General features: G+C 57.6%; 1 protein-coding gene across 6 annotated transcripts in view; it reads right to left on the reverse strand.

The window, feature by feature from the left end:
* SYNGAP1 (synaptic Ras GTPase activating protein 1) overlaps positions 1 to 27599 on the reverse strand; it is a 98147-nt gene that overhangs the window by 45174 nt on the left and 25374 nt on the right. For 5 of the 6 annotated variants that reach the window (XR_009555404.1, XM_060238876.1, XM_060238875.1 and 2 more), the window contains exons 3-6: positions 16042 to 16147; positions 5458 to 5555; positions 1233 to 1354; positions 39 to 192 (exon numbers count right to left, since the gene is read on the reverse strand). Coding sequence is in view for 5 of the 6 variants with exons in the window: in XM_060238876.1 (XP_060094859.1) it covers positions 39 to 192; positions 1233 to 1354; positions 5458 to 5555; positions 16042 to 16147 (480 nt within the window). In the remaining variant the exon portion in view is untranslated. Of the gene's footprint in view, positions 1 to 38; positions 193 to 1232; positions 1358 to 5457; positions 5556 to 16041; positions 16148 to 27599 lie in introns of all 6 variants that reach the window. The other variant, XM_060238872.1, reaches the window with a different exon arrangement.

Consider the following 27599-nt stretch of genomic DNA (forward strand, 5'->3'; position numbering starts at 1 on the left):
CCTTCCCTCCCTCCCTCCCTCTCTCCCTCCTGGGGTACCTCGAAGCAGAACTCCTGGCCCAGGATGCTGCTGTGGACAGGCTTGATGATGGAGTCCTCGTCCAGGTTGAGCTCCAGGGCCTCTGCAGCGCTGCTGGGGCTGAGCAGGGACTCGTGGGAGTGGGACTCCTTGAAGCTCTGCATGAGGCGGGCCCTGCGGGGGGCAGAGGGAGAGGGTGAAGAGCGGGAAGCAGGGGCCCAGGGGAGGAGGAGGAGAGAGGAGGAGGAGTTGGCCCAGGGGTGCTACATCTGGGGTGCGGGGCAGAGGGTCACGTCTGGTGCTAGCCACGTCACAATACAGGCAGGGGAGGGGGGTGGGCGGTGCGAGGCTGCTCCTGTGGGGCAGGGGAGGGGGAGTGTGCGGGAGAGGAGGGGCTGGTGGCTTGGGCAAAACCCACACTCAGGCGGGGTACCTGGCGTCTGCCCCCCAGAGGGGCAGTCCTGCGGCTGGAGAACGGGATGGAGACAGAGGAGAGAGAGAGAAAGAGAGAGACGGAGAGAGCATCAGACAATGTCAGCCCTGCCTGGAGAGGCGAGGGGGGCGCCTGGGCCCAGGATGACCCCCCCACCTCCACTCCTCCTTTGGGCACATCCGCAGGAGCATCCCGGCAGGCAGCCAGGGTGGGCTGGGCCGAGGGGCCTCTCCCGGCAGGGGCGGCAGTCCAGCTCCTGCCCACCCCACCCGTGACCAGCGCACCTTCCCCAGGAACCCCCCCCCAGGCCAGGAGAGCGGAGGCTGTGGCACAGAAATCCCCTGCTCTCCCTCCCTCCCCGCTTCCCCAGTGGCATTTCTGCTCCAAGCTGCCGCCCCCAGGAGGATATTTTTAGCCACGCAGTGCGGCGTAAGCGGAGAGAGCCCATGCGTGTCGGGGCTGCCGTCAGCTGGGGGGGGGGGAGGAGGCAAGCAGAGGCTAAAAATACACAGGGTACCCAGGGATGCGCCGGGGGTCGGAGGCAGCCAGCCGTCCCCACCAGCCACGCAGGGAAGGGCACAACGGCAAAGAGGGGCAGATGTGAGGAGGAGGGGGAGGGGGGAGAGGGAAAGAAGAGTCCAGGGGCAAGAGGGGTGCCGAGCAGGCTGGAGGACCAGCTCAGGGGAGGGAACGCTGCTCTTTCAGGGGGGTCCCTCAGCTCCGCGTGGGGGGGGGGCTGCACCTGCTTCTGGGTCAAAGTCCAGCCCCTCATCTCTCTCACCTGTCATGGTCAGCGCTCCGGAACCGAGGCAACATCTGGCGGAAGCTGCTGGTGCGGTCCAGTTTGGGCTGGCTCTTGGTCCGCTTGATGGAGCTCTTCAAGCGCCGGCTCAGGAATCCCTGCTGCTGAGGGGGGAGAAGGAACAAGAGAGGCTGCTGAGACCAGCCCCCCCCACAGGGGCACACAGCACTCCCCCCACCTGACGAGGGGCACAGAAAGAGTGCCCGTGGCCTTTCCCCCCCCCATCTACCACCACCCATGTGCTACTCCGGAGGGCCAAAGCACACATCTGGGGGACCAGCCCCCACAAAGGCCTCCCCCCAACAAGGCCAGGGGCACCTCCCCCCGCCTGTGGTCACCTCTCCCCCCCCCCACCCCATGTGCTACTCCGGAGGGCCAAAGCAGAAGCGTTGCCAGGCACACAGGACCAGAACTTCCGGGCAAGCTGCTCCAGCAGCCGCTCCCTCGGGGCCTGATTCAGCCCAGGGCTGGGGCTGGGGAGGCCTAAACACCACTCTGAGTCCCCCCCAGCAAGAGCATGCCTCCCCCCCCAGCACCAGCACCAGCAGCCTGAACCATTATGAATCCAGGAAGGAAAGAGCTGCTTTAACTCAACTGGGGGGAGCACAGTTTTAAACAACAGAACTACATGGGGGGAGGGTTCATTCTCTCCCCCCCCCCAACACACACACGCCTTGCAGCTCCTGCAGGAACTGGAGAGGGGGAAGTAGAGCTACCCTGGGAAAAGCCACCCTGGGTCATAGAATGAGAGAGTGGAAGGGGCTCCAGGGTCATCTAGTCCAACCCCTTGCCCAATGCAGGAAATCCACAAAATATCTACTGACATGCGCCCCATTGACCCCTGCAGGCTCCGTGCCCAGGAGAGAGCAAAAACCAATTCCCTCCAGGATCTGTTGCTGCCTGCCCAAGTGGGGAACTGCATTTCCCTGGGGGGGTAAGACTCATGTCGCTGGGGGCTCTGGGCCACCTCCGCAGTGCTCCCTCTCCACAGGTTCAAGCTCACAAGCCCCTCCCTCCCCCCCTGAGCCACCCTCCTCTCCGGTGCCACTTGGAGGGGGGTGGGGAGGGGGCTGGGTGGCCAGCCATGCCCTCTGCTCGCTTGGTCCCTTGCCAAGAGGCCCCCTGGTGTCCCCTGCTTGTTACCCACTCTGAGGACCCTTCATCTCGCCTGCCCCCCCCCCCCCCAGCACACCGTCCTTGCAGGCTTCCATCGTGTTCCTGCCTGCTGACTGAGAGGATTGCGCATGCTTGTCTCACGCCCTGCCAGGGGCAATGTTTATTGCCTGCTCTTTCCCAGACCAGCAGCCCCCACCTTGCCCCACAACTGACATCACCCCACCCAAAGAACCATGGGCCTGCATCATAAGAACAGAGGAGAAGCCCTGTTGGATCAGGCCAATGGCCCATCCGGTCCAAAACTCTGTGTCACATGGGCCAAAACACCTCAAACACCACCACCACCACCCCCGCCGCTTCCTGTCCACTGTTCCTCTGGGGAAGCTGCACTCAGGATGTCGACAGGGGAGGACAACTGGGACACTGGGGCGCTCAGCCAAGGGGCAGGGATGGGGAAAGGAAAGGGAGGCCCCAGAAAGAGCAGGTGTCTGTCCAGGGGCTGAGCCTTGGGGGGCAGACCCTTCTCTGTTTTCCTTCTGAGACCGGGTGAAACGGTTCCATGTTTTAGGTGACTCTTCCCATTCCTCTCTGGATGTCTTGACCACTTTATCACCGTATTGGGGTCAGGCAGCAATTTTTCTCCAAGCCAGTTTGGATGGGGATCCTGGAGGGTTAGGGGATCAGGGGGGGGGGGGGAGGTCAATTTCCCTGCATTGTGCCGGGGGGGGCGGGCTTGGGACTAGATTTGATTTCTCTATTGTATTGGCTTTATATCCTGCCGTATCCTGAGACAAGATGACCCCAGAGGTCCTTCCCAACTCTTTCTGTGGGAAGTAGGCCTGCATTTTAGAAACAACTAGAATGAGAGGAGGAGATTGGATTTATAACCTGCCCTTCACTACCCAAAGGAGTCTGAGTGGCTTACAATCTTCTTCCCTTCCCCTCCCTGCGACAGAAACCCTGTGCACTAGGTGGAGCTGAGAGAACTCTGACAGAACTGCTCTTGAGAGGAGCAGCTCTGTGAGAAGTTGCGGCTGACCCAAGGCCACATCAGCAGTTGCATGTGGAGGAGTGGGAAATCAAACCTCGTTTTCCCAGATAAGAGTATGTGCTCTTAAACACCACACCAAACTGGCTCTCTGAGTTACATTACACAGAACACCCGGGGCTTGTCAGAGATACTGGTTTCTTATCTCACCACGTGGGCTGATGGCATTCACTTCCCACATTTCATATTATGCTGGATGCATAATTGCCCTCGCCCAGCCTTAGCTACATATCTGGGTCTATTCCTTCGGGATTTTGACTCTAATTAGCTCTTCCGGGCAACCCACTACCCACATGTAACAGTTCTGTCGCAATATATCCAAAGATATATTTGAAAACTTATCCCCAGGATTAAACTTGGTTGATCTTAAAGGTGCCACTGGGCTCAAACTGTATTTTATTTTATTTGTACCTTCATGTATTTCTTGAAAGAATCTTAACGCACCTTTCCTCTCCATCCCCCCCCCCCCCCATGGGACTCAAAGACATGCATCTGCTGACTTATTTTAATCTTGGTGATTGCTTTCTTTTAAGACATTTAGAATCAGAGTTGGAAGGGACCTCCAGGGTCATCCAGTCCAACCCCCTGCCCAATGCAGGAAACCCACAAACTCCTCCCCCTAAATTCACAGGATCCTCATTGCTGTCAGATGGCCATCTGGCCTCTGTTGAAAAACCTCCAAGGAAGGAGAGCCCACCACCTCCCAAGGAGGAAGCCTGTTCCACTGAGGAACCGCTCTAAACTCACAAACGCCTCCCCCTAAATTCACAGGATCCTCATTGCTGTCAGATGGCCATCTGGCCTCTGTTGAAAAACCTCCAAGGAAGGAGAGCCCACCACCTCCCAAGGAGGAAGCCTGTTCCACTGAGGAACTGCTCTCACGGTCAGGAATCCTAGAGTTGGAAGGTACCTCCAGGGTCATCTAGTCCAACCCCCTGCACAATGCAGGAAACTCACAAACACCTCCCCCTAAATTCACAGGATCTTCACTGCTGTCAGATGGCCATCTAGCCTCTGTTTAAAAACCTCCAAGGAAGGAGAGCCCACCACCTCCCAAGGAGGAAGCCTGTTCCACTGAGGAACCTCTCTAATGGTCAGGAAGTTCTTCCTAATGTTGAGCCGGAAACTCTTGATTTAATTTCAACCCATCGGTTCTGGTCCTACCTTCTGGGGCCACAGAAAATAATTTCACACCATCCTCCATACGACAGCCCTTCAAGTACTTTAAGATGGTGATCATATCACCTCTCAGCAGCCTTTTAAACAGAGGCCAGAGAGCCATCTGACAACAATGAAGATCCTGTGAATTTAGGGGGAGGTATTTGTGAGTTTCCTACATTGTGCTGAGGATCCTGTAGATCCCTTCCAACTCAATGATTCTATGATTCCTCTGCAGGCTAAACCTGCCCAGCTCCTTCTACCTTTCTTCATAGGACTTGGTCTCCAGACCCCTCCCCATCTTTGTCACCCTCCTCTGGACCTCTTCCAGCTTGTCTAGATCCTTCTTAAAATGTGGTGCCCAAAACTGAACACAAGACTCCAGGGGAGGTCTTACCAGAGCAGAGTAAAGCGATACCATCACTTCACGCGATTTTGACACTACTTCTGTGGCTAGAGCCCAAAATGGCATTTGCCCTCTTAGCCACCACATCACACTGTTGACTCATGCTCAGTGTATGGTCCACGGGAGACTCCCAGATCCTTTTTGCAGACTGCTGCTAAGACAAGTCTCCCCCATTTCTTTCCTCTGTTTTACATTGTCACTGGTTTTTACTCTAACCAGATTTCTCTTTGAGCACGTTCCCTGGTTTACTGTATCTGGCTGCCTCTGGCTGGGTTTTGTAAATGCTGTCTGAGTAAGAAGCGTTGCCTGCCTGGGCTTTGTAGTTGGGGTGGGGGGGAGAAGGGCCTAGCATTTGACTGGGGGGTTGAGGTGGGCTTCTGCCGGCCCCAGACAGAACAGGAGTCCCACCCAGGCCTCTGCCATGGGGCCCGGGGAGGCAGAGACCGGCAGGATGGAACAGGGTGGCGTTCTCTCACCGAGGGGCGGAAGGGAGGCGCTGGCGGGGCGTCCATGTTGATGCTGTACTGTTTCCCTCCAGGAACACTCTTCCGCCGGGAACGGGCCGCGTGATAATCTGGAAAAGAAGAGAGGCAAAAGGCTCCAGGTGCGTGACACGCACGGGGAGGGGGGATAATGGGGGGCACCAGACACCACCCCGCCTTCACTCTGCCCTCGGCACAGAAGCCTACGAGGGATGGGGACCCACCAGGCGTTCAGAGAGACAGTCACGTCCAACACAAACTGGGGAACAGCTCCAAACCCCACATCTCGCCAGCCAGAAAGCCCCTCTGCTCCCCCACCCCCATGCAAGAGGCTGGAGGGGAAAGAGGGGCGCACTCCAGCGCCAGGCCACCCAAGGGGCACTCTCGGACGGGGGGGGGGCTGGCAGAAAGGCTGAGGCCTCGGTGGAGTCCTGTCCCCCCCCCCCCACGTCCACACAGAGATGGAACATTGTTGTGAATGGAAGAGCTGAGCTCAGAAAGCCCAAGAGGCGGGGGGGGGGGGGGGAGCAGAGGAACCTCAAATAGCACAGGGAGGAATTGGCGTCAGGAACCAAAATAGCAGTTTCTCTCCCCCCCCCCCCAATCTATGAACTCCCCGTTCCTTGACGGCCCAAACACCAAATGCTGTCTCTCCTCAGGGAAGCAGCAGTTGCAAAGGGCCCGGTTCAGAGAAGGGCACCCCAACTCCCTCCACCCCGGCCGGCACCTGGTGAAGGAAAAGAATCACGGGAGGGACCTCCGGGGTCATCTAGCCCAGCCCCCCCACAGACATCCCTCGAAGCCGAGTTTGTGTGAGCAGCTCACAGTTTTTCAGCTTCCAGCACACCCCTTTTTGTCTCCGCTCAGGAAGGAGGACCCCAGAGCAAGCTAATTGATGCAGGAGCTCACAGCTCTAACGGCAGCAGTGCATGAAGCAGAATTTTTGCTCACAAGACTCTGCAGCCGAGAGGCAGTACTGATGCCCAGGGAGCCCTTCCTTCCTTCCCTCCCTCCCTCCCTTCACAAACACACCCAGGATCCTGGGGTCCTCATTTTTCCTCCCTCACATCAATCCTGCAAGGTGGGCCGGTCTGGAGCCTCAGAAGGGCCCGGAGGGGGAGAAAGGCCCGCTTGGCTACTCTGCCGGGGGGGGGGGGCTGCCTGCTCTCCGGAGGGAGGGGCCCCAAAGATCCCTTCCAACTCAATGATTCTATGATTCCTCTGCAGGCTAAACCTGCCCAGCTCCTTCTACCTTTCTTCATAGGACTTGGTCTCCAGCTGAGCCAGTGTCTGCCCCCCCCCCCCCTCGGCCTCGCCTGCCCCAGAGGCTCCTGCTGGGTCTGAGACTCCTGCTTGGGTCTGAGACTCCTGCTTGGGCCACGCTTCTCCCTTGGCCTCTGCGCTGGCTCCAAAGAGCCCCTCCCGGCTGCCCCTGGCCGGTCTCCTCTCCAGCCACCCTCCCTCCCTCCCTCCCAGGCTCTCTCCTCAGCCTCCCAGGAGGCATTCCAGAGGGTCAGAAGGCGAGTGGGGGTCCCAGGGGCCTGGCGCCCTCCTGCTAGCCCTGGCCTGGTAGATGCTTGCCCCCAAAGACCAGCACAACCACGTTTAACTTTAAAAGGGGAAAATTCTCTGAGATGCAGAGGCATGTGAAGAGGAAACTGAAAGGAAAGGCAAATATGGTCAAAACCCTTGGGGAAGCTTGGCGGCTATTTAAAACTACAATCCTGGAAGCACAGATAAAATATATATCACGTTAGGAAAGGTACAAACAGGTATAAGACAAGGCCTGCATGCTTAACAAACAAAGTAATGGAAGCTGTAAAAGGTAAGAAGGTGGAAAGCTAGTCCAAGTGAGATTAATAAAAGGGAACACAGGCTGTGGCAAATCAAATGCAAGACTGTGATCCGGCAGGCAAAAAGGGACTGAGGAGCATATTGCAAAAAACATAAAGACCAACAATAAAAATTTCTTCAAATATATTAGAAGCAGGAAACCAGCCAGGGAGGCAGTGGGGCCCTTGGATGACCATGGGTCAAAGGATTACTGAAGGAGGATAGGGAAATGGCTGAGAAGCTAAATGACTTTTTTGCCTCCGCCTTCACTGTGGAAGATGAGAAGTGTTTGCCTGCTCCGGAACCACTTCTATTGGAAGGGGTGTTGAAACACCTGAGCCAGATTGAGGTGACAAGAGAGGAGGTCCTACAACTGATGGACGAATTAAAAACTAAGAAGTCACCAGGTCCGGATGGCATACATCCAAGAGTTCTGAAAGAACTCAAAGTTGAACTTGTGGATCTCCTGACAAAAATATGTAATCTTTCATTGAAATCTGCCTCCATTCCTGAGGACTGGAAGGTAGCAAATGTCACCCCCATCTTTTAAAAGGGTTCCAGAGGAGATCCGGGTAACTACAGGTCAGTCAATCTGACTTCAATACCGGGAAAGCTGGTAGAAACCATTATCAAGGAGAGAATGAATAGGCACATTGATGAACACGAGTTATTGAGGAAGACTCAGCATGGGTTCTGTAAGGAAAGATCTTGCCTCACTAACCTGTTATATTTCTTTGAGGGGGTGAACAAACATGTGGACAAAGGAGACCCGATAGATATTGTTTACCTTGACTTCCAGAAAGCATTTGATAAAGTTCCTCATCAAAGGCTCCTTAGTAAGCTCGAGAGTCATGGAATAAAAGGACAGGTCCTTTTGTGGATCAAAAACTGGCTAATTAATAGGAAGCAGAGAGTGAGTATAAATGGGCAGTCTTCACAGTGGAGGATGGTAAGCAGTGGAGTGCCGCAGGGCTCAATACTGGGTCCCATGCTCTTTAACTTGTTCATAAATGATTTGGAGTTGAGAGTAAGCAGTGAAGTGGCCAAGTTTGCAGATGACACTAAATTGTTCAGGGTGGTGAGAACCAGAGAGGATTGTGAGGAACTCCAAAGGGATCTGTTGAGGCTGGGTGAGTGGGCGTCAACGTGGCAGATGCGGTTCAATGTGGCCAAGTGCAAAATAATGCACATTGGGGCCAAGAATCCACAGCTACAAATACAAGTTGATGGGGTGTGAACTGGCAGAGACTGACCAAGAGAGAGATCTTGGGGTCGTGGTAGATAATTCACTGAAAATGTCAAGACAGTATGCGATTGCAATAAAAAAGGCCAACGCCATGCTGGGAATTATTAGGAAGGGAATTGAAAACAAATCAGCCAGTATCATAATGCCCCTGTATAAATCGATGGTGCGGTCACATTTGGAATACTGTGTACCATTCTGGTCACCGCACCTCAAAAAAGATATTATAGAACTGGAAAAAGTGCAGAAAGGGGCAACTAGAATGATTACAGGTTTGGAACACTTTCCCTATGAAGAAAGGTTAAAACGCTTGGGGCTCTTTAGCTTGGAGAAACGTCGACTGCGGGGTGACATGATAGAGGTTTACAAGATTATGCATGGGATGGAGAAGGTAGAGAAATAAGTACTTTTCTCCCTTTCTCACAATACAAGAACTCGTGGGCATTCGATGAAATTGCTGGGCAGTCGGGTTACTGCCCAGCAATAAAAGGAGGTACTTCTTCACCCAAAGGGTGATTAACATGCGGAATTTACTGCCACAGGAGGTTGTGGCGGCTACAAGCATAGCCAGCTTCAAGAGGGGGTTAGATAAAAATATGGAGCAGAGGTCCATCAGTGGCTATTAGCCACAGTGTGTGTGTGTGTGTGTGTATATATATATATATATATATATATATATAAAAATTATTTTGGCCACTGTGTGATACAGAGTGTTGGACTGGGTGGACCATTGGCCTGGTCCAACAGGGCTTCTCTTATGTTCTTATGGGATGCAGAGTGTTGGACTGGAGGGGCCATTTGTCTGATCCAACAGGGCTTCTCTTATGTGACTCAGAGTGTTGGACTGGAGGGGCCACTGGCCTGATCCAGCATGGCTTCTCTTATGTTCTTATGTGACACAGAGTGTTGGACTGGAGGGGCCACTGGCCTGATCCAACAGGGCTTCTCTTATGTTCTTATGTGACACAGAGTGTTGGACTGGAGGGGCCACTGGCCTGATCCAACATGGCTTCTCTTATGTTCTTCTGTGACACAGAGTGTTGGACTGGATGGGCCACTGGCCTGATCCAACAGGGCTTCTCTTATGTTCTTATGTGACACAGAGTGTTGGACTGGGTGGGCCACTGGCCTGATCCAACAGGGCTTCTCTTATGTTCTTATGTGACACAGAGTGTTGGACTGGAGGGGCAACTGGCCCGATCCAGCAGGGCTTCTCTTATGTTCTTATGTGACACAGAGTGTTGGACTGGAGGGGCCACTGGCCTGATCCAACATGGCTTCTCTTATGTTCTTCTGTGACACAGAGTGTTGGACTGGAGGGGCCACTGGCCCGATCCAACAGGGCTTCTCTTATGTTCTTATGTGACACAGAGTGTTGGACTGGGTGGACCATTGGCCTGATCCAACATGGCTTCTCTTATGTTCTTATGTGACACAGCGTGTTGGACTGGAGGGGCCACTGGCCTGATCCAACATGGCTTCTCTTATGTTCTTCTGTGACACAGAGTGTTGGACTGGAGGGGCTATTGGTCTGATCCAACTGGGCTTCTCTTATGTGACTCAAGAGTGTTGGACTGGAGGGGCCACTGGCCTGATCCAACATGGCTTCTCTTATGTTCTTCTGTGATACAGAGTGTTGGACTGGAGGGGCTATTGGTCTGATCCAACTGGGCTTCTCTTATGTTCTTATGTGACACAAAGTGTTGGACTGGAGGGGCAACTGGCCCGATCCAGCAGGGCTTCTCTTATGTTCTTATGTGACACAGAGTGTTGGACTGGAGGGGCCACTGGCCTGATCCAACATGGCTTCTCTTATGTTCTTCTGTGATACAGAGTGTTGGACTGGAGGGGCTATTGGTCTGATCCAACTGGGCTTCTCTTATGTTCTTATGTGACACAAAGTGTTGGACTGGAGGGGCAACTGGCCCGATCCAACAGGGCTTCTCTTATGTTCTTCTGTGACACAGAGTGTTGGACTGGGTGGACCATTGGCCTGATCCAACATGGCTTCTCTTATGTTCTTATGCTGCCCTCTCAGCCCCAGGAGGAGGCCTGCCAGCCAGCCAGCTGTGGCTGTCCGTGGCGCAGTGGGGACAGGGGCTCCTTTTGCCACTGCCAGAGCCCTCCCCTGCCAGTGCTCCCTGTGCGTGTTCCAGTGACCAGCCCACCGGCCTCTCCTCTCTTGCTCCATCGCCCCAGGCTGCCAGCAGCCACGAGAGACATCAGCCAGACGCCTCCCCCGCCATGCAGCTGGGACCACTGGGGCTGGGGACCACTCTGAGCCCAGGCCTGATTTGAAGGGGCCGTGACTCTGTGGCCTAGCCAGGAAAGACCAGCCTCCCAGGTGCCAAGGGGAAGGCCCCGCCTGGCCCCACAGAGCCGGTGGCTGGGGGTCAACCGGAAGGGAAACAAGCTCTGGGCAGCCCTTCAGACCCCTAGGCTCCTGGACCTCAGCCGCTTCTGCTCAACGGGCCTCCTGGGCTTCCTTCTGGGGAGGGGGCTGGGTTTGGGGCTCAGGCACATCTGCTGGGAAGCCAGGCTGGCAGGGTGACCGGGGGGGGGGGGGGGCACTTGGCAGACAGGACAGGCAGCGTCCCGACAGCACCTCCAACAAGAGCCCCTTGAGGCAGAAATATCCAAGCCCCCCCCCAAGCCCTGAGGTCCTCCACACACCCCAGGCGCATGTAGGGAGGTGGGAACTGGATCCTGCCCTGACCCACAGGTTTTCTTCCCAGATGCCCTCTCCCCACCTCCTCCTGCCAGGCCAGGGGTGGCCAAGAAGCCAGCCACAGCCATGCCAAGGTGCCAGGGTGCAGGAGGGCACGCGGAAACCATATGGGATTGCTTCTGAGTAGGGGAGGGAGTTGCCTCATGGACTGAGAACACATTCCCCTCCCCCAAAAAATAAGAATTGCAGATTTATACCCCACCCTTCTCCCTGAATCAGAGCGGCTTACAATCTCCTAGGTCTTCTCGCCCCACAACAGACACCCTGTGAGGTGGGTGGGGCTGAGAGGGCTCTCATGGCAGCTGCCCTTTCAAGGACAACTCCTGCAAGAGCTCTGGCTGACCCAAGGCCATTCCAGCAGCTGCAAGTGGAAGAGGGGGGAATCAAACCCGGTTCTCCCAGACAAGAGTCCGCACACTTCACCACTACACCCGACTGGCCCTCCCTGAGGAAGACCACACAGGAAGACACCTCCTGGGCCACACAGGAAGTGGGCACAGACAAGAGGGCAAGCCCCCCCCCAGCCCTGACCCTCAGCTGAGGTGCCCCAGGATGGGGGTGAAGGCTCCCATGCCAGACTGCTCACCCGGAGGGGCCTCAGACCTCCCACCAACACACCAACACGTGAAGCTGTCTTCTTCCACGCAGCCAGCCCCTTTCGGTCTCCCCCACCCTCAGTCCCCTCTACCCAGCCGTGCTGTCTCTGCCAGAGACCGGATCTTCCACTCTGCCACAGAGGCAAGGGGGCCCTCCCAGAAACCCCCTCCATATCCAGCAGCAGTCCCCCTCTTCAAGCGGGTGCAAGCAGCTGATGCTGGCCTGGGCCTCTCCCACCCCGACTGCTGGTCAACCTCTGGGGCCCACCAGACCCCCCCTGGTCCTGGAGCCTGGCCCGAAAGGCCCCCCCAGGGGTCATCCGTCCTGGGAGGGGGCAGAGAAGAAGCCAGTGAGAGGAGAAACCCCCCCCCCCGCCACTGCTGCAGGCACACAGATCAGGGACCCATATCTCTCTCTCTATCCCTCCCCCCCCCCCCCAGCCTGCGCCTGCCATCTGGAGCTGCCACCCACCCCCGGCCAGCCAGCCTCACTATGGCAGAGGGGAGCCCCCCCTCCTCCGGGGCCCCTTTGCCGTGCCTGACTGCTCTCCCGGGCAGCAGGGGAGCCTTTGTGCCCACCCCAGCACGCCCTGGCAGAAAATGCCCCCCCATCTCTGCCTCCCACGCCAGCCGCTGCTGCTGCTGCGGCTGCTCTGGGAGAGGGAGAACGTGGTGAATGGGCCCAGAGAAAGAACATTTGGGGGGGGGAGCAGGAGAGCAGAGCTGGGGGGCTGGGCTGCAAGGAGCCAGGGCAGGGCAGGGCAGGGGGGCCCCTAGCCGGAGGGCCGTGGGGAGAGAGGGGCCTTCCGCTCACATGCATTCTTGAGTCTCTTCCTTTCCGCACAAAAGCTGGGCCAGGATGGGTTCCAATGAGGCTCCCCCCAAGATGGGCCTGGAGCTCCGCTTTGCCTCTGGATGTGTGGCTCTCCCATGCCCCCCCCCCCAGGGTAGAACACACTACGGCGGGGAGGGGGGCAAGGAAACAGAACTCGGTTAATTCACAAAAAAGATCTGGGCATCTTCCAGGAGGGGTCTCCCGAGAGAAGCGCTTCGTGCCAGAACCAGCACATGGCATGGGGCATGCCAGCCCCGCCCCCCCTGCAGGGCCCGGTCCCCAGAACACGTGTGGGGGGAGGGTGTACAACTCAAGGCAGACCAACCCTACTTGGGGTAGTTTCTTCAGCGGTGTTTCTCCTGGGTGTGGGGGAGGGGGGAACACCGCACTTGGGAGCTGTGAAGTGTTAAAGCCAAGGTTGCGGGCAGGGAACAGCCACGGCCCCCCCGTGGTCCCGGATTCGCGGTGGCGGCCCACAGACTGTCACTGAGATCAGAGGCTGGATTAACCATTACAGACCTGGGAAGCGATGCGGGGGGGGCAGGGGACCGGCCTGCTCAAGGTCCCAAGCGAGGGGGAGGGGGGCGCGAGGAAACGTCCCCAGGCCGCACTTGGCCCCCAAGGCAGAGAGAAGGATGCAGCCCCGGGACTCAGCGAGTGGGCCAGCAGCACCCCCTGCAGCGGGGCGCAGGTGCCTGGAGGGGGGCAGAGGCCCCTGGAGAGGAGCGCCCCCTCCCCGCGCTCCAGCCGGCACGTGCTGCGTCCTCCCCCAGCCCCCCCCCGTCCAAGGAGCGCGCAAGAGAGAGACGCGCGGGTGTGTGCTTGTGCACGCGCGCACGCCTGCACACGTCCCCCCCCCCCCCGTTTCTTTCCTCTCCCGGCCGCGGCACGCACGAGGCACACGCGGCCGCCTCAACGGCGTCGCAGCCCCCCGCGCCCTTTTACGCAGGCCAGGGGCGCGCGCGCGCGGGGGAGGAGGATGCCCCCCGGCCCCTCCCTCCCTCCGGCCGGCCGGACTGACGGTGCTGGCCTTACCTGCGGCCTCCGGAGCGCGGGCTGGGGCTGGGGCTAGGGCCGGCGGCGGCGGCGCTGCATGCTGCGCAGGGGCTGGCGGGCGGGGGGCCCCATCACGGGCCCGGCGGAGGAGGAGCAGCGGGCAGCCAGGGCCCCCCCGCCGCCGCCGCCGCCACCTCCGCCGCCCGGGCCGTGGCGCAGCGCAGCGCAGAGGGGACTCGCGGGCAGGGGCGGCCGGGCCGGGCCGGGCGCGGGGTCCGCGGCGCGGCTGCTGCCGCCTGCTCGCTTCGGCTGGGCTCCTCCGCTCCGCTCCTCCTCGCGCTCCCGCTCCGCGCTCCTCGCGCCCCCCCCAGCCTATGCCCAGCCGTTGCTAGGAGACCGGCTCGCCTGTCATCGCCGCCGCACGCGCCGCCCCGAGCGCCCCCCCCCAAGGCGGCAGCGCCACCCGGCAGCCGCAGCGCCCCCAGGCAGCCCCCCGGTGCACGCGCCCTCTCCGCCGGGGCAGCCGCGGGGGAGGCCCTGCTCCTCCTTCCCTCCCTCCCTCCCTCGGGGTAGACCGGGATGCAGGGGGGGGGGCGTCACTGGCCCAGGCTGCCCCCTCCTCAGGCAGACCCCCGACTGGACGCGCCCTCTCCTTCTGGCCGGCCGGGGCAGCCGCGGGAGAGGCCCTGCTCCTTCCCTCCCTCGGGGTAGCCCGGGATGCGGGGGGGGGGGGGGCGCTGGCCCAGGCTCCCCCCTCCCCAGGAAGCCACGCACTCTCCTCCTCCTCCTGGCCGGCCGGGGCAGCCGCGGGACAGGCCGTGCTCCTCCTTCCCTCCCTCCCTCGGGGTAGCCCGGGATGCGGGGGGGGGGCGCTGGCCCAGGCTCCCCCCTCCCCAGGAAGCCACGCGCTCTCCTCCTCCTCCTGGCCGGCCGGGGCAGCCGCGGGACAGGCCGTGCTCCTCCTTCCCTCCCTCGGGGTAGCCCGGGATGCGGGGGGGGGGGGGCGCTGGCCCAGGCTCCTCCCTCCCCAGGCAGCCCCCTGTTGGACGCGCCCTCTCCTCCTGGTCCGCCGGGGCAGCCGCGGGGGAGGCCCTGCTCTTCCTTCCCTCCCTCGGGGTAGCCCGGGATGCGGGGGGGGGGGCGCTGGCCCAGGCTCCCCCCAGCAGCAGCGCGTGGCAGGGTCAGGCGGGGCCACGGGGAGCCCCCGGCCGCCTGCGCCGCTGGAGTTGCGCGGCCTCCCGGCAGGGGGCGCGAGAGGGCCGCGGCGGCAGCAGAAGGGGGGAGGGGGCGTCGCTGCGCCGGATGCGGCCTGGCTGCCGCCCTCCTCTTGGGGTTGCCATGGAAACCTTTTAAGCCAACTTCTCCCAGGGAGAGAAAATGTCTTTTTTTAACCCCCCAGCAGAACGCGGGGGGGAGGGGCCGGGGCGGCTGGCGCTCCCGGCAGGCCACTGGGCCTGGGCAGCAGCTGCAGGGGGCCACCCCCGGGCAGGCCCTGCTGGAAGCAGGAGGGCACCCCTCCCCCGTGCGGTGGGGTCTTGGCGGGGGTTGCGCAGCCCGGCGGCGGCGCTGGGGGGGAGGGGGCTGGCAGGCCCTGGCGGCTTCCTCCGCCCCGGAGAGCGCCCGGCCCGGCCAGGCCGGCTGCAGCAGGAAACCTGCCAGGGAGAGCCGAGAGCGAGCGAGGGTTCCTATAGCAACAGTTGTCAAGCGCCCCGGCGGCCTCCTCCTCCCCCTCCTCTTTGCCACCGACAGGAGCCTTTCAATGGAGCCGGCTATTATGGGATGGGGAGAGTCACAAGGGGGGGGGGTCTGCGCCCTGCCCTCCCCGCCAGGTGTGCAGAAGAGAGACCTCCCCTGGCCCCCCACAAGCCCCCTGCTGCAGAGGGCACCAGTCTTCGGGCAGGCTGAGGCCGGCAGATGCTGCCACGGAGCCCCCCCAATGAGGAGGGGGGAGGGAGAAGAGCCTCCCATCACAGACCCCCCCCTGAGCAGGCCACGTGGTGGTGGGGGGGCAGGTGCAGATTGTGGGGATCTTCGCTTCTCTCTCTCTGAGCCACTTCCGGGCTCCAGGTGGTGCCCCTCTGCGGGGGGGGGCACGGGTGAGTGAGCAGGCCAAGGCTGCAGGGGGGATGGAGGCCCAGGCAGCAGGAGCTGAGCCCCCCCCCCCCCCCGGCTTCCCATGCCTCACCCTCTTCTGTGGGTTTGTCCCCTGCCCAATTATTCCCGGCAGAGCAGCCAGGAGGCTCCACCCACGTGGGGGCTCCTGCCACAGGCCCCCTTCCGGCTTCCCTCCTCCGTCCCCCACCCCAGAGAGCCCTCCCTCGCCCCCCCCCCGCTGCAGGGTCCCTACCGTGCTCCGGCTGGGGTCTCCCCTCCACGGGGACGCTGACGGTGCGGCGTAACAGCTTGGTGCGAGCGGGGTCCCTCTGGCGCTCTCGGAGAAGCAGGGGGTGAATCTGGCGGGGGGGGGGGAGACAAGACAGGGTTAGCCTTCAGGAGACGGACCCAGAGCCCAAAGAGGAGTCTCTCTCTCTGCCCCCCTTTTCTCTCCTCCTCCACCCCCCCCCCCCTTCAGTCATTCCCCCTGCAGAAATGTAGGACCTGATCTCCTCCTCTTTGCTGGAAGGTGCCCCCACCTGCCTGCCCGGACTTCCTCTCCCTTTTGCCCCTCAAAACCTTGCCCACTCAGGGCGCCTCTGGCTACCTCATCACAGGCAGGCTGAGGTGCTGGGCCTCCACCTCCGGGAGGAAAGAAGGGGGAGAGCTGGAAGCCACGAGGGAGGCCTCTGCTGTACTTGTGTGTGGCCCGTCAGAAGAGCCCTGCGGCGTCCCTCTGCCTAGTCCAGTGGCCAAGGGGCTGCTCTGGAGGCCTAGCAGCAGGGCAGAGAGCAGGGATAGATTGGGCAGCAGGTCCCACGGTTTAGCCAGTCTCTGGAACAGGTCCAGAGGAGGGCAATGGAGGCGGTGAGGGGTCTGGAGACGAGGAAAGGCTGAAGGAGCTGGGAGACGATCACCGTCTTCAGGTACTTCAGTGGCTGTCACAGAGAGGAGGGAGTGGAATTGCTTTCGGTTCCCCCTGAAGGTCGGACCAGAACCAGTGGGTTGAGATTAAATTCAAAGGGTTTCCGGCTCAACATGAGGAAGGCCTTCCTGGCCGTGAGAGCAGCTCCTCAGTGGAAGAGGCTTCCTCCTGGGGAGGGGGCGGGCTCTTTTTTTGTGGAGGGCCACCTGACAGCAGTGCGGATCCTGCGAAGGAGGGCAGGAAGGGGGGCTGCATCAGGGCTTCTTTCACGCCCAGGGAAATGCTGAGGGCCGCTTTGGGGTTAGCAGTTCTTCTCCAGGCCGGTCTGGCCAGGAGTCCTGGCAGGTTTGGGGGTTTGCTTCTTTGCCCTCTTCTGGGCATGGAGCAGGGCGGAGTCACTGAGTGAGTGTGCGTGGGGGGAGGGGGGAGGCATTTGTGCGCTTCCTGCCTTGTGCAGGGCTTGGACTAGACTAGAGGGCCTTCCTGCCCGTCAGCTCCACTGAATGCCCTCAAGTTGTAGTGTTTTGGGAAGGGGTGGGAGTCTGCTCTTCCTATGTTGCACATCATTTTGTAAACCTCCATCACGTCTCTTTTCTAAATGGAAACTCTCAGCCTCTTCAGCCTTCTCGCGAAGGAAAGGGCAAGGAGGAGGCAGAGTTCACCAGAGAATAATGTCCACAGAGCAGCTGGCCTCCCGCAGGGGCTGAGAGAAGCGTCCTGCTCTGGGAGGGCAGAAGTCTGAATATCCCCACAGCCACAAACATGGCTTTGGACGGTGCCCTCCAGGCGACGATCCTCCAGCTCCTGCAGGCCTTTGCTGCAGCAATGAGGAACCCACAAGGTTGGCCGAGCCATGAATCCTTCCACCACTTCCACTCCATTTGGACAGCAACTGCCTCCACCTTTCCCCTTACATCTCCGCAAGAAAAAGTGCTAGAAATGAACTTTTTAACACTTGGAACCTGAGAAATCACAGGAAGTAGCGGAGGGGAGGCCACACTGCAGCTTGGGAGCCACATGGGTTGTTTCACACACCTTGTGTGGCTCTCAGTCCCCACTGCCCCATTAGCCAGCTTGGAGGAGGTATTTGTCTCTTGAATTACTCCTCCAAGCCAATCCAGCCAAGTGGCTTGGGAAATGCATTTAAAGTGCTTTCTTTTCACTAACATCCCCATCTCTTTGCCTGCCACCCAAGGCTACCCCTGAACTAGTGGACTGTGGCAACAGCTTGTGGTAACGTTACTGAGCCCTTGTGCAATAGGAATTCCCCCTTTAAGAAAAACCCCCCAACCCTAAAGCCTCCTGGGGCTACAATAAGGGAGATGGCAGCCCCGAGGATAGTGGCCCTGAGGTGGACAAGGCCTCGAAGGACGGTCATGACAGGATTGGAGCAAAATGGGAAGAACCTGAGAGTGGATGACCCCAAAAAGCCCTCCAGTTTGGAAAGAGTCCCTTGTGGAGGTGAAAGCTCTTTCCTTCGCTTCGGCCTCATGGCAGACAGGTCCCTTTCGTTCTGGGGGTGACTTGCTCAGAACACAAGAGGCCCAGAATGCCTGTGGCCAGAACCCCCTGCCCGATACACACACACACACACCCCCACGACACACACAACCTTCACACATGCCTGGTCAGTCAGAACATGATGCTGGACAGCAGAGAAACCCCAGGGCTCCTTCCATCCCGAGAGCGCCCACCCAGCATGCAGCAGCGGAGAGGCGTCTGTGCTTGGGATTACAAGGACAGGGACTGCAAACAAAACACCCCTTGGCTGGGGCCTAGGAGGGCCCTTCCGGTCTCCCTTGCCCTGTGTGCACTTCTGCATCTCGAAAAGGGTCTTGCAAGGCTGGGGGGAGGAGGAGAAGGGGGTCCCCCGGGACGATTGCAGGGGCTGGCACATCCTTCCTAAGGGGGGCTTCTCAGGTAGAAGATGGCTACAAGGGACATGACAGAAACCTATAGAATTGTCCGTGGACAGAGAGAATTATTCTCCTATAATATTAGCACTCAGGAACACCCAGTGAAGCTAATTGGCAAAGGATTCGGAAGAGACAAGAGGGTAATTTAGCAGAGAACACCGTCCAAGACGGGTGGAACTTCCTGAAGAGAAGAGGCTTGATGGAAGGTTTTCTCCAAGCGCAGGGCCTTTTTGCATCAGGAAAGGAAAAAAGAAAGGGAAAGGGTGGCAGGACTCCTCTGTAAGGGTTGCACTAATTCAGAGAATCAGAAAGTTTGAAGGGACCCCTCAGGGTCATCTAGTTCAACTCCCTGCACAATGCAGGAAATTCACAAATCTCTCCCTCTAAATTCACAGACTTTGGAGGATGGTGGAAGACAGGAGGGCCTGGTGTGACTTTGTCCATGGGGTCACAAAGAGTCAGAATCGATTGTGCGATTGAACCACAAAAAATTCACAGGATCTGCATTGCTATCAGGTGGCCATCTAGCCTTTGTTTAAAAACCTCCAAGGAAGAAGAAGACTGCAGATTCAAACCCCACCCTTCTCTCTGAATCAGAGACTCAGAACGGCTTACAATCTACCTTATCTCCTTCCCCCACAATAGACACCCTATGAGGTGGGTGGGGCTGAGAGGGCTCTCACAGCAGCTGCCCTTTCAAGGACAACTGCAAGAGCTATGGCTAACCCTAAATCATTCCAGCAGCTGCAAGTGGAGGACTCTATGATTCTATGAGTGGGGAATCAAGCCTGGTTCTCCCAGATAAGAGTCTGTGCACTTAACCACTTCACCAAACTGGCTCTCAGGAAGGAGAGCCCACCACCTCCCAGGGAAGCCTGTTCCACTGAGGAACCGCTCTAACGGTCAGGAAGTTCTTCCTAATGAAGAAGTAAAAGAATTGCAGATTTATAACCCACCCTTCTCCCTGAATCAGAGACTCAGAGCAGCTCACAATCTCCTATATCTTCTCTCCCCACAACAGACACCCTGTGAGGTGGGTGGGGCTGAGAGGGCTCTCACAGCAGCTGCCCTTTCAAGGACAACTCCTGCAAGAGCTCTGGCTGACCCAAGGCCATTCCAGCGGGTGCAAGTGGAGGAGTGGGGAATCCAACCCGGTTCTCCCAGATAAGAGAGCTCTGGCTGACCCAAGGCCATTCCAGCAACTGCAAGTGGAGGAGTAGGGAATCCAACCCGGTTCTCCCAGATAAGAGAGCTCTGGCTGACCCAAGGCCATTCCAGCAGGTGCAAGTGGAGGAGTGGGGAATCCAACCCGGTTCTCCCAGATAAGAGAGCTATGGCTGACCCAAGGCCATTCCAGCAGCTGCAGGTGGAGGAGTGGGGAATCAAACCTGGTTCTCCAAGATAAGAGAGCTATGGCTGACTCAAGGCCATTCCAGCAGCTGCAAGTGCAGGAGTGGAGAATCAAACCCGGTTCTCCCAGGTAAGAGAGCTATGGCTGACCCAAGCCCATTCTAGCAGGTGCAAGTGGAGGAGTGGGGAATCCAACCCGGTTCTCCCAGATAAGAGAGCTCTGGCTTACCCAAGGCCATTCCAGCAGCTTCAATTGGAGGAGTGGGGAATCAAACCCGGTTCTCCCAGATAAGAGAGCTCTTGCTGACCCAAGGCCATTCCAGCAGGTGCAAGTGGAGGAGTGGGGAATCAAACCCGGTTCTCCCAGAAAAGAGAGCTCTGGCTGACCCAAGGCCATTCCAGCAGCTGTGAGTGGAGGAGTGGGGAATCAAACCCGGTTCTCCCAGATAAGAGAGCTCTGGCTGACCCAAGGCCATTCCAGCAGGTGCAAGTGGAGGAGTGGGGAATCAAACCCGGTTCTCCCAGATAAGAGAGCTCTGGCTAACCCAAGGCCATTCCAGCAGGTGCAAGTGCAGGAGTGGGGAATCAAACCCGGTTCTCCCAGATAAGAGAGCTCTGGCTGATCCAAGGCCATTCCAGCAGGTGCAAGTGGAGGAGTGGGGAATCAAACCCGGTTCTCCCAGAAAAGAGAGCTCTGGCTGATCCAAGGCCATTCCAGCAGCTGTGAGTGGAGGAGTGGGGAATCAAACCCGGTTCTCCCAGAAAAAAGAGCTCTGGCTGACCCAAGGCCATCCCAGCAGCTGCCAGTGGAGGAGTGGGGAATCAAACCCGGTTCTCCCAGATAAGAGAGCTCTGGCTGACCCAAGGCCATCCCAGCAGGTGCAAGTGGGGGATCAAACCTGGTTCTCCCAGATAAGAGAGCTCTGGCTGATCCAAGGCCATTCCAGCAGGTGCAAGTTGAGGAGTGGGGAATCAAACCCGGTTCTCCCAGATAAGAGAGCTCTGGCTGACCCAAGGCCATTCCAGCAGCTGCAAGTGGAGAAGGGGGGAATCAAACCCGGTTCTCCCAGATAAGAGAGCTCTGGCTGACCCAAGGCCATTCCAGCAGCTGCAAGTGAAGGAGGGGGGAATCAAACCCGGTTCTCCCAGAAAAGAGAGCTCTGGCTGACCCAAGGCCATCCCAGCAACTGCCAGTGGAGGAGTGGGGAATCAAACCCGGTTCTCCCAGATAAGAGAGCTCTGGCTGACCCAAGGCCATCCCAGCAGGTGCAAGTGGGGGATCAAACCTGGTTCTCCCAGATAAGAGAGCTCTGGCTGATCCAAGGCCATTCCAGCAGGTGCAAGTGGAGGAGTGGGGAATCCAACCCGGTTCTCCCAGAAAAGAGAGCTCTGGCCGACCCAAGGCCATTCCAGCAGCTGCAAGTGGAGGAGGGGGGAATCAAACCCGGTTCTCCCAGATAAGAGAGCTCTGGCTGACCCAAGGCCATTCCAGCAGCTGCAAGTGGAGGAGGGGGGAATCAAACCCGGTTCTCCCAGATAAGAGAGCTCTGGCTGACCCAAGGCCATTCCAGCAGCTGCAAGTGGAGGAGGGGGGAATCAAACCCGGTTCTCCCAGATAAGAGAGCTCTGGCTGACCCAAGGCCATTCCAGCAGCTGCAAGTGGAGGAGGGGGGAATCAAACCCGGTTCTCCCAGATAAGAGAGCTCTGGCTGACCCAAGGCCATTCCAGCAGCTGCAAGTGGAGGAGGGGGGAATCAAACCCGGTTCTCCCAGATAAGAGAGCTCTGGCTGACCAAAGTCCATTCCAGCAGGTGCAGGTGGAGGAGTGGGGAATCTGAGGCGGTCCTCCCAGATAAGAGAGCTCTGGCTGACCCAGGGCCATTCCAGCAGCTGCAAGGGGAGGAGTGGGGAATCAAACCCGGTTCTCCCAGATAAGAGAGCTCTGGCTGACCCAAGGCCATTCCAGCAGCTGCAGGTGGAGGAGTGGGGAATCAAACCCGGTTCTCCCAGATAAGAGAGCTCTGGCTGACCCAAGGCCATTCCAGCAGGTGCAAGTGGAGGAGTGGGGAATCAAACCCGGTTCTCCCAGATAAGAGAGCTCTGGCTGACCGAAGGCCATTCCAGCAGCTGCAAGTGGAGGAGTGGGGAATCAAACCCGGTTCTCCCAGATAAGAGAGCTCTGGATGACCCAAGGCCATTCCAGCAGGTGCAAGTGGAGGAGTGGGGAATCAAACCCAGTTCTCCCAGATAAGAGAGCTATGCCTGACCAAAGGCCATTCCAGCAGCTGCAAGTGGAGGAGTGGGGAATCAAACCCGGTTCTCCCAGATAAGAGAGCTTTGGCTGACCCAAGGCCATTCCAGCAGCTGCAAGTGGAGGAGTGGGGAATCAAACCCGGTTCTCCCAGATAAGAGAGCTCTGGCTGACCCAAGGCCATTCCAGCAGGTGCAAGTGGAGGAGGGGGGAATCAAACCCGGTTCTCCCAGATAAGAGAGCTCTGGCTGACCCAAGGCCATTCCAGCAGGTGCAAGTGGAGGAGGGGGGAATCAAACCCGGTTCTCCCAGATAAGAGAGCTCTGGCTGACCAAAGGCCATTCCAGCAGGTGCAAGTGGAGGAGGGGGGAATCAAACCCGGTTCTCCCAGATAAGAGAGCTCTGGCTGACCCAAGGCCATTCCAGCAGGTGCAAGTGGAGGAGTGGGGAATCAAACCCGGTTCTCCCAGATAAGAGAGCTCTGGCTGACCCAAGGCCATTCCAGCAGGTGCAAGTGGAGGAGGGGGGAATCAAACCCGGTTCTCCCAGATAAGAGAGCTCTGGCTGACCAAAGGCCATTCCAGCAGGTGCAAGTGGAGGAGTGGGGAATCAAACCCGGTTCTCCCAGATAAGAGAGCTATGCCTGACCAAAGGCCATTCCAGCAGGTGCAAGTGGAGGAGTGGGGAATCAAACCCGGTTCTCCCAGATAAGAGAGCTCTGGCTGACCAAAGGCCATTCCAGCAGGTGCAAGTGGAGGAGGGGGGAATCAAACCCGGTTCTCCCAGATAAGAGAGCTCTGGCTGACCAAAGGCCATTCCAGCAGGTGGAGGAGTGGGGAATCTGAGGCGGTTCTCCCAGATAAGAGTCCTCACACTTAACCACTGCACCAAACTGGCTCTAATGTTGAGCCGGAAAGTCTTCGAATTTTGACCCAGTGGTTCTGGTCCAACCTTCTCGGGCCGCAGAAGAGAATTCTGCACCATCCCCTAGAGGACAGTGTCATGGCCAGTATTCCCTCTCAGCTGAGTGAGTGTGAGCCAGCTCACCGTTTTTTAGCCTCTGGCTCACACATTTTTGTCTCAGCTCAGGAGAAATGGCCCCAGAGCAAATAATTGATGCAGCAGCTCGCAGCTGGAATGGCAGCCGCTCACAAAGCAGAATTTCTGCTCACGAGACTCCTCAGCTTAGAGGGAGCTTTGCTCATGGCCCAGCATGCCCTGCTCCCAAGCCTTCCGGCTGCCCCTTCCTCTGGCCAAGGAGACGGGCGGGCAGCCCCTCAGAGGAAGGGTCCCCCCCCACAGCCCAGTCCTGCCTCAGGGGGAAAGACCTGCGCTGCTCTCCTGAGAGAGCTTTTAAACCGTTCCCCTCAGAGCCTGCTTGGATGCCGATTGGCTGGAACCAGCGCAGAGCATTCTGGGGATTGTGGGCTGCCTCTCCCTACTGCGACACAGGCCTCACAGGCCTCACTCGCACAGCACAGCAGATAGGGTTGCCAAGTCCAATTCAAGAAATATCTGGGGACTTTGGGGGTGGAGACAGGAGACATTGGGGCGGAGCCAAGATCAAGGCTGTGACAAGCATAACTGAACTCCACAGGGAGTTCTGGCCATCACATTCAAAGGGACCGCACACCTTTTCAATTCCTTCCTTCCATAGGAAATAATGAAGGATAGGGGCACCTTCCTTTGGGGCTCACAGAATTGGACTCCCTGGTCCAATCTTTTTGAAACTTGGGGGGTATTTTGGGGAGAGGCACTAGATGCTATACTGAAAATTTGGTGCCTCTACCCCCCAAAATAGCCCCCCCAGAGCCCCAGATACTTGCAGATCAATTCTCCATGATTTTCTATGGGAATAAATCTCCATAGGGAAGAACAGAGTTCCCAGCAGACGTTTCCCTCCCCTCCCCCACTTTCTGACAACCCTGAAGTGGGGGGAGGGCCTCCAAACTGGGGGATCCCCTGCCCCCACCTGGGGATTGGCAACCCTAAGCACAGACCATGACAAACAGCCCTGCAGGGGCTCGAAGGTGGTGATGCTGTCACCTCTCAGCCACCTCCTCTCCAGGCTAAACAGGCCCAGCTCCTTCAGCCTTTCCTCAGAGGACTTGGTCTCCAGACCCCTCCCCATCTTTGTCGCCCTCCTCTGGACCCCTTCCAGCTTGTCTGCATCCTTCTTAAAATGCGGTGCCCAAAAGTGAACACAAGACTCCAGGGGAGGTCTTAGCAGAGCAGAGTAAAGCGATACCTTCACTTCACTTCACGTGCTCTGGGCACTATACTATTTATTTATTTATCTTAGGTTTCTATCCCGCCCACTCCAGAAGTGGACTCAGGGCAGCTAACAGTCACAGTAAAACCAACAATTTCAGTTACAAATTTAAACAGTAAAACATGAACAATTAACAATTTAAAACTAGATATTTGGTGCTATGCAAAATCTTAAACATAGGCGGATCAGATGATATTATAGGCCTGCTGTTTATCTGTTGGTGAGCCTTCTGAGCAGCCCAAAGGTGGCAGCCCTCCTCCACTCAGTTATTGCAGGCCTGTCAGAAACGTTCGGTTTTACAGGCCCTGCGGAATTGGGAAAGGTCCCGCAGGGCTCTTACGGCCTCTGGGAGAGCATTCCACAGCATTGGTGCTGCCACTGAGAAGGCCCTGGCCCATGTAGAGCTTCGTCTGGCCTCCCTCGGTCTGGGGATGGACAGCAGATGTTGAGTTCCTGAACACAGTGCTCTCTGGGGAGATTCAAGGGCTGCCAATCCCCAGGTGGGGCCAGGGGATCCCCCAGTTTGGAGGCCCTCCCCCTGCTTCAGGGTCATCAGAAAGCAGGGGGGGATGTCCACTGGGCACTCCATTATTCCCTATGGAGACTGATTCCCATAGGGCATAATGGAAAATTGATCTGTGGGTATCTGGGGCTCGGGGGGGGGGCTGTTTTGTGAGGTAGAGGCACCAGATTTTCAGCATAGCATCTGATGCCTCTCTTCAAAAGGACTTCCGAGTTTCAAAAGGATTGGACCAGGGGATCCAATTCTCTGAGGCCCAAAAGAAGGTGCCCCTATCCTTCATTATTTCCAATGGAAGGAAGGCATTTAAAAGGAGTGTGGTCCCTTTAAATGTGATGGCCAGAACTCCCTTTGGAGTTCAGTTATGCTTGTCACAACCTTGCTCCTGGCTCCACCCCCAAAGTCTCCTGGCTCCATCCACAAAATCCCGAGATGTTTCTTGAACTGAAGTTGGCTACCCTGCACTGGACTTCTGTTAATACTGCCCAAAATCATATTTGCCTTTTTAGCCACCACATCACACTGCTGACTCCTGTTCAGCATATGGTCCACTAAGAGCCCGTGATCCTTTTCACACAGACTACAGCCAAGACAAGTTTCCCCCATCCTATAATAGTGCGTTGGATTTTTCCTACTTCAATGCAGAACTTTACATTTTTCCCTATTAAAATTCATTCTTTTTGTTTGTTTTAGCCCAGTTTTCCAGCCTGTCAAGATCATCCTCTATCCTGTTTCTGTCTTTTACTGTATTTGCAACCCCTCCCAGCTTAGTATCACCTGCAAATTTAAAAAGCATTTCTCTCCATTCCTTCATCCAAATCATTTCTAAAGAAAACAGGTCCCCAAGCAGATCCCTGAGGCACTCCACTTGTCACTCCTCTCCAAGAGGATGAGGAACTGTTCACAAGGGCTCTCAGCACCATTACGGAGCACAACAACCATTAGCAAACCCTCATTCTCCCCTCCCCCTGCAGATCCCTGGTAGGTTGTCCCTTTGGGTCCCCCCTCTTTTGCTCTAGCTGAGTGCGGGGCCAGGGACATCAAAATCAGGACCTGGGGATCCCCATAAGAAGGTGCTGCTGCCCAGTGGCACTGAGTACTGTCACAAAAAAGCCCCGTCGGAATAAATCCAGAGCAGGAAACCAGCCAAAGAAGGAGTTGCTGAAGGAAGATGGGGAGACGGCTGAGACACTCAGAGAATGCTTTGCATCCGTTTTCTCTGTGGAAAATGTGGGGCATGTAATGGTTGCTAGAAGCAGCCCCCCTCCCTCCCTCCTGGAAGATTAGAAAGCAAGAAATGTTATAGTGGTCTTTTGTTTTAAAGGATCCAAAGGAGATCCAGAAATGACAGGCCAGCAAACTTCAAGCCTGTTCCAGGGCAATGTGTACAGACTGCTGTTCGAGAGGGAATTCTTCAGCACAGGAAGGCACAAGATCTGCTGAGGGGGCAGCTGCCCCACCTTCTGCCCAGGTAAGCCCTGCCTCCCGCACCCTTGGGCAGCCTCTGAGCAAGGAAAGGAGCCCCTGGAGAAGGGCTGTATGGGAGACTGCCCAAACAACCCTCTGGGGCCAGCACTCTTTTCCCACAGAGGATCTGGAACTGGAGCGACAGTTTTGTGGAGGACACAAAATTGTAGCCTGTGAAGAGCTCCAGGAAATGGCTCAGGTGAGCCTGATAGCATCAGCTCTCGGAAGCCAAACACTTTGGCCCTGCTCAGTTCTGGAATGGAGGTCATAGAATCATAGAGTGGGAAGTGACCTCCAGGGTCATCTAGTCCAACCCCCTGCACAAGGCAGGAAACTCACAAACACCTCCCCCTAAATTCACAGGATATTCATCACTGTCAGATGGCCATCTAGCCTCTGTTGAGAAACCTCCAAGGAGGGAAAGCCCACCACCTCCCAAGGAGGAAGCCTGTTCCACTGAGGAACCGCTCTTATGGTCAGGAATCATAGAGTTGGAAGGGACCTCCAGGGTCATCTAGTCCAACCCCCTGCACAAGGCAGGAAACTCACAAACCCCTCCCCCTAAATTCACAGGATATTCATCACTGTCAGGTGGCCATCTAGCCTCTGTTGAGAAACCTCCAAGGAAGGAGAGCCCACCACCTCCCAAGGAGGAAGCCTGTTCCACTGAGGAACTACTCTAATGGTCAGGAATCATAGAGTTGGAAGGGACCTCCAGGGTCATCTAGTCCAACCCTCTGCACAATAAGATATTGGATTTATATCCCGCCCTCCACTCTGAAGAGTCTCAGAGCGGCTCACAATCTCCTTTACCTTCCTCCCCCACAACAAACACCCTGTGAGGTGGGTGGGGCTGGAGAGGGCTCTCACAGCAGCTGCCCTTTCAAGGACAACCTCTGCCAGAGCTATGGCTGACCCAAGGCCATGCTAGCAGGTGCAAGTGGAGGAGTGGGGAATCAAACCCGGTTCTCCCAGATAAGAGTCCGCACACTTTAACCACTACACCAAACTGGCAGGAAACTCACAAACACCTCCCCCTAAATTCACAGGATCTTCATTGCTGTCAGATGGCCATCTAGCCTCTGTTTTAAAATCTTCAAGGAAGGCGAG

Source organism: Heteronotia binoei, chromosome 5 (assembly GCF_032191835.1).
Source record: "Heteronotia binoei isolate CCM8104 ecotype False Entrance Well chromosome 5, APGP_CSIRO_Hbin_v1, whole genome shotgun sequence".
Lineage (NCBI taxonomy): Eukaryota > Metazoa > Chordata > Lepidosauria > Squamata > Gekkonidae > Heteronotia > Heteronotia binoei.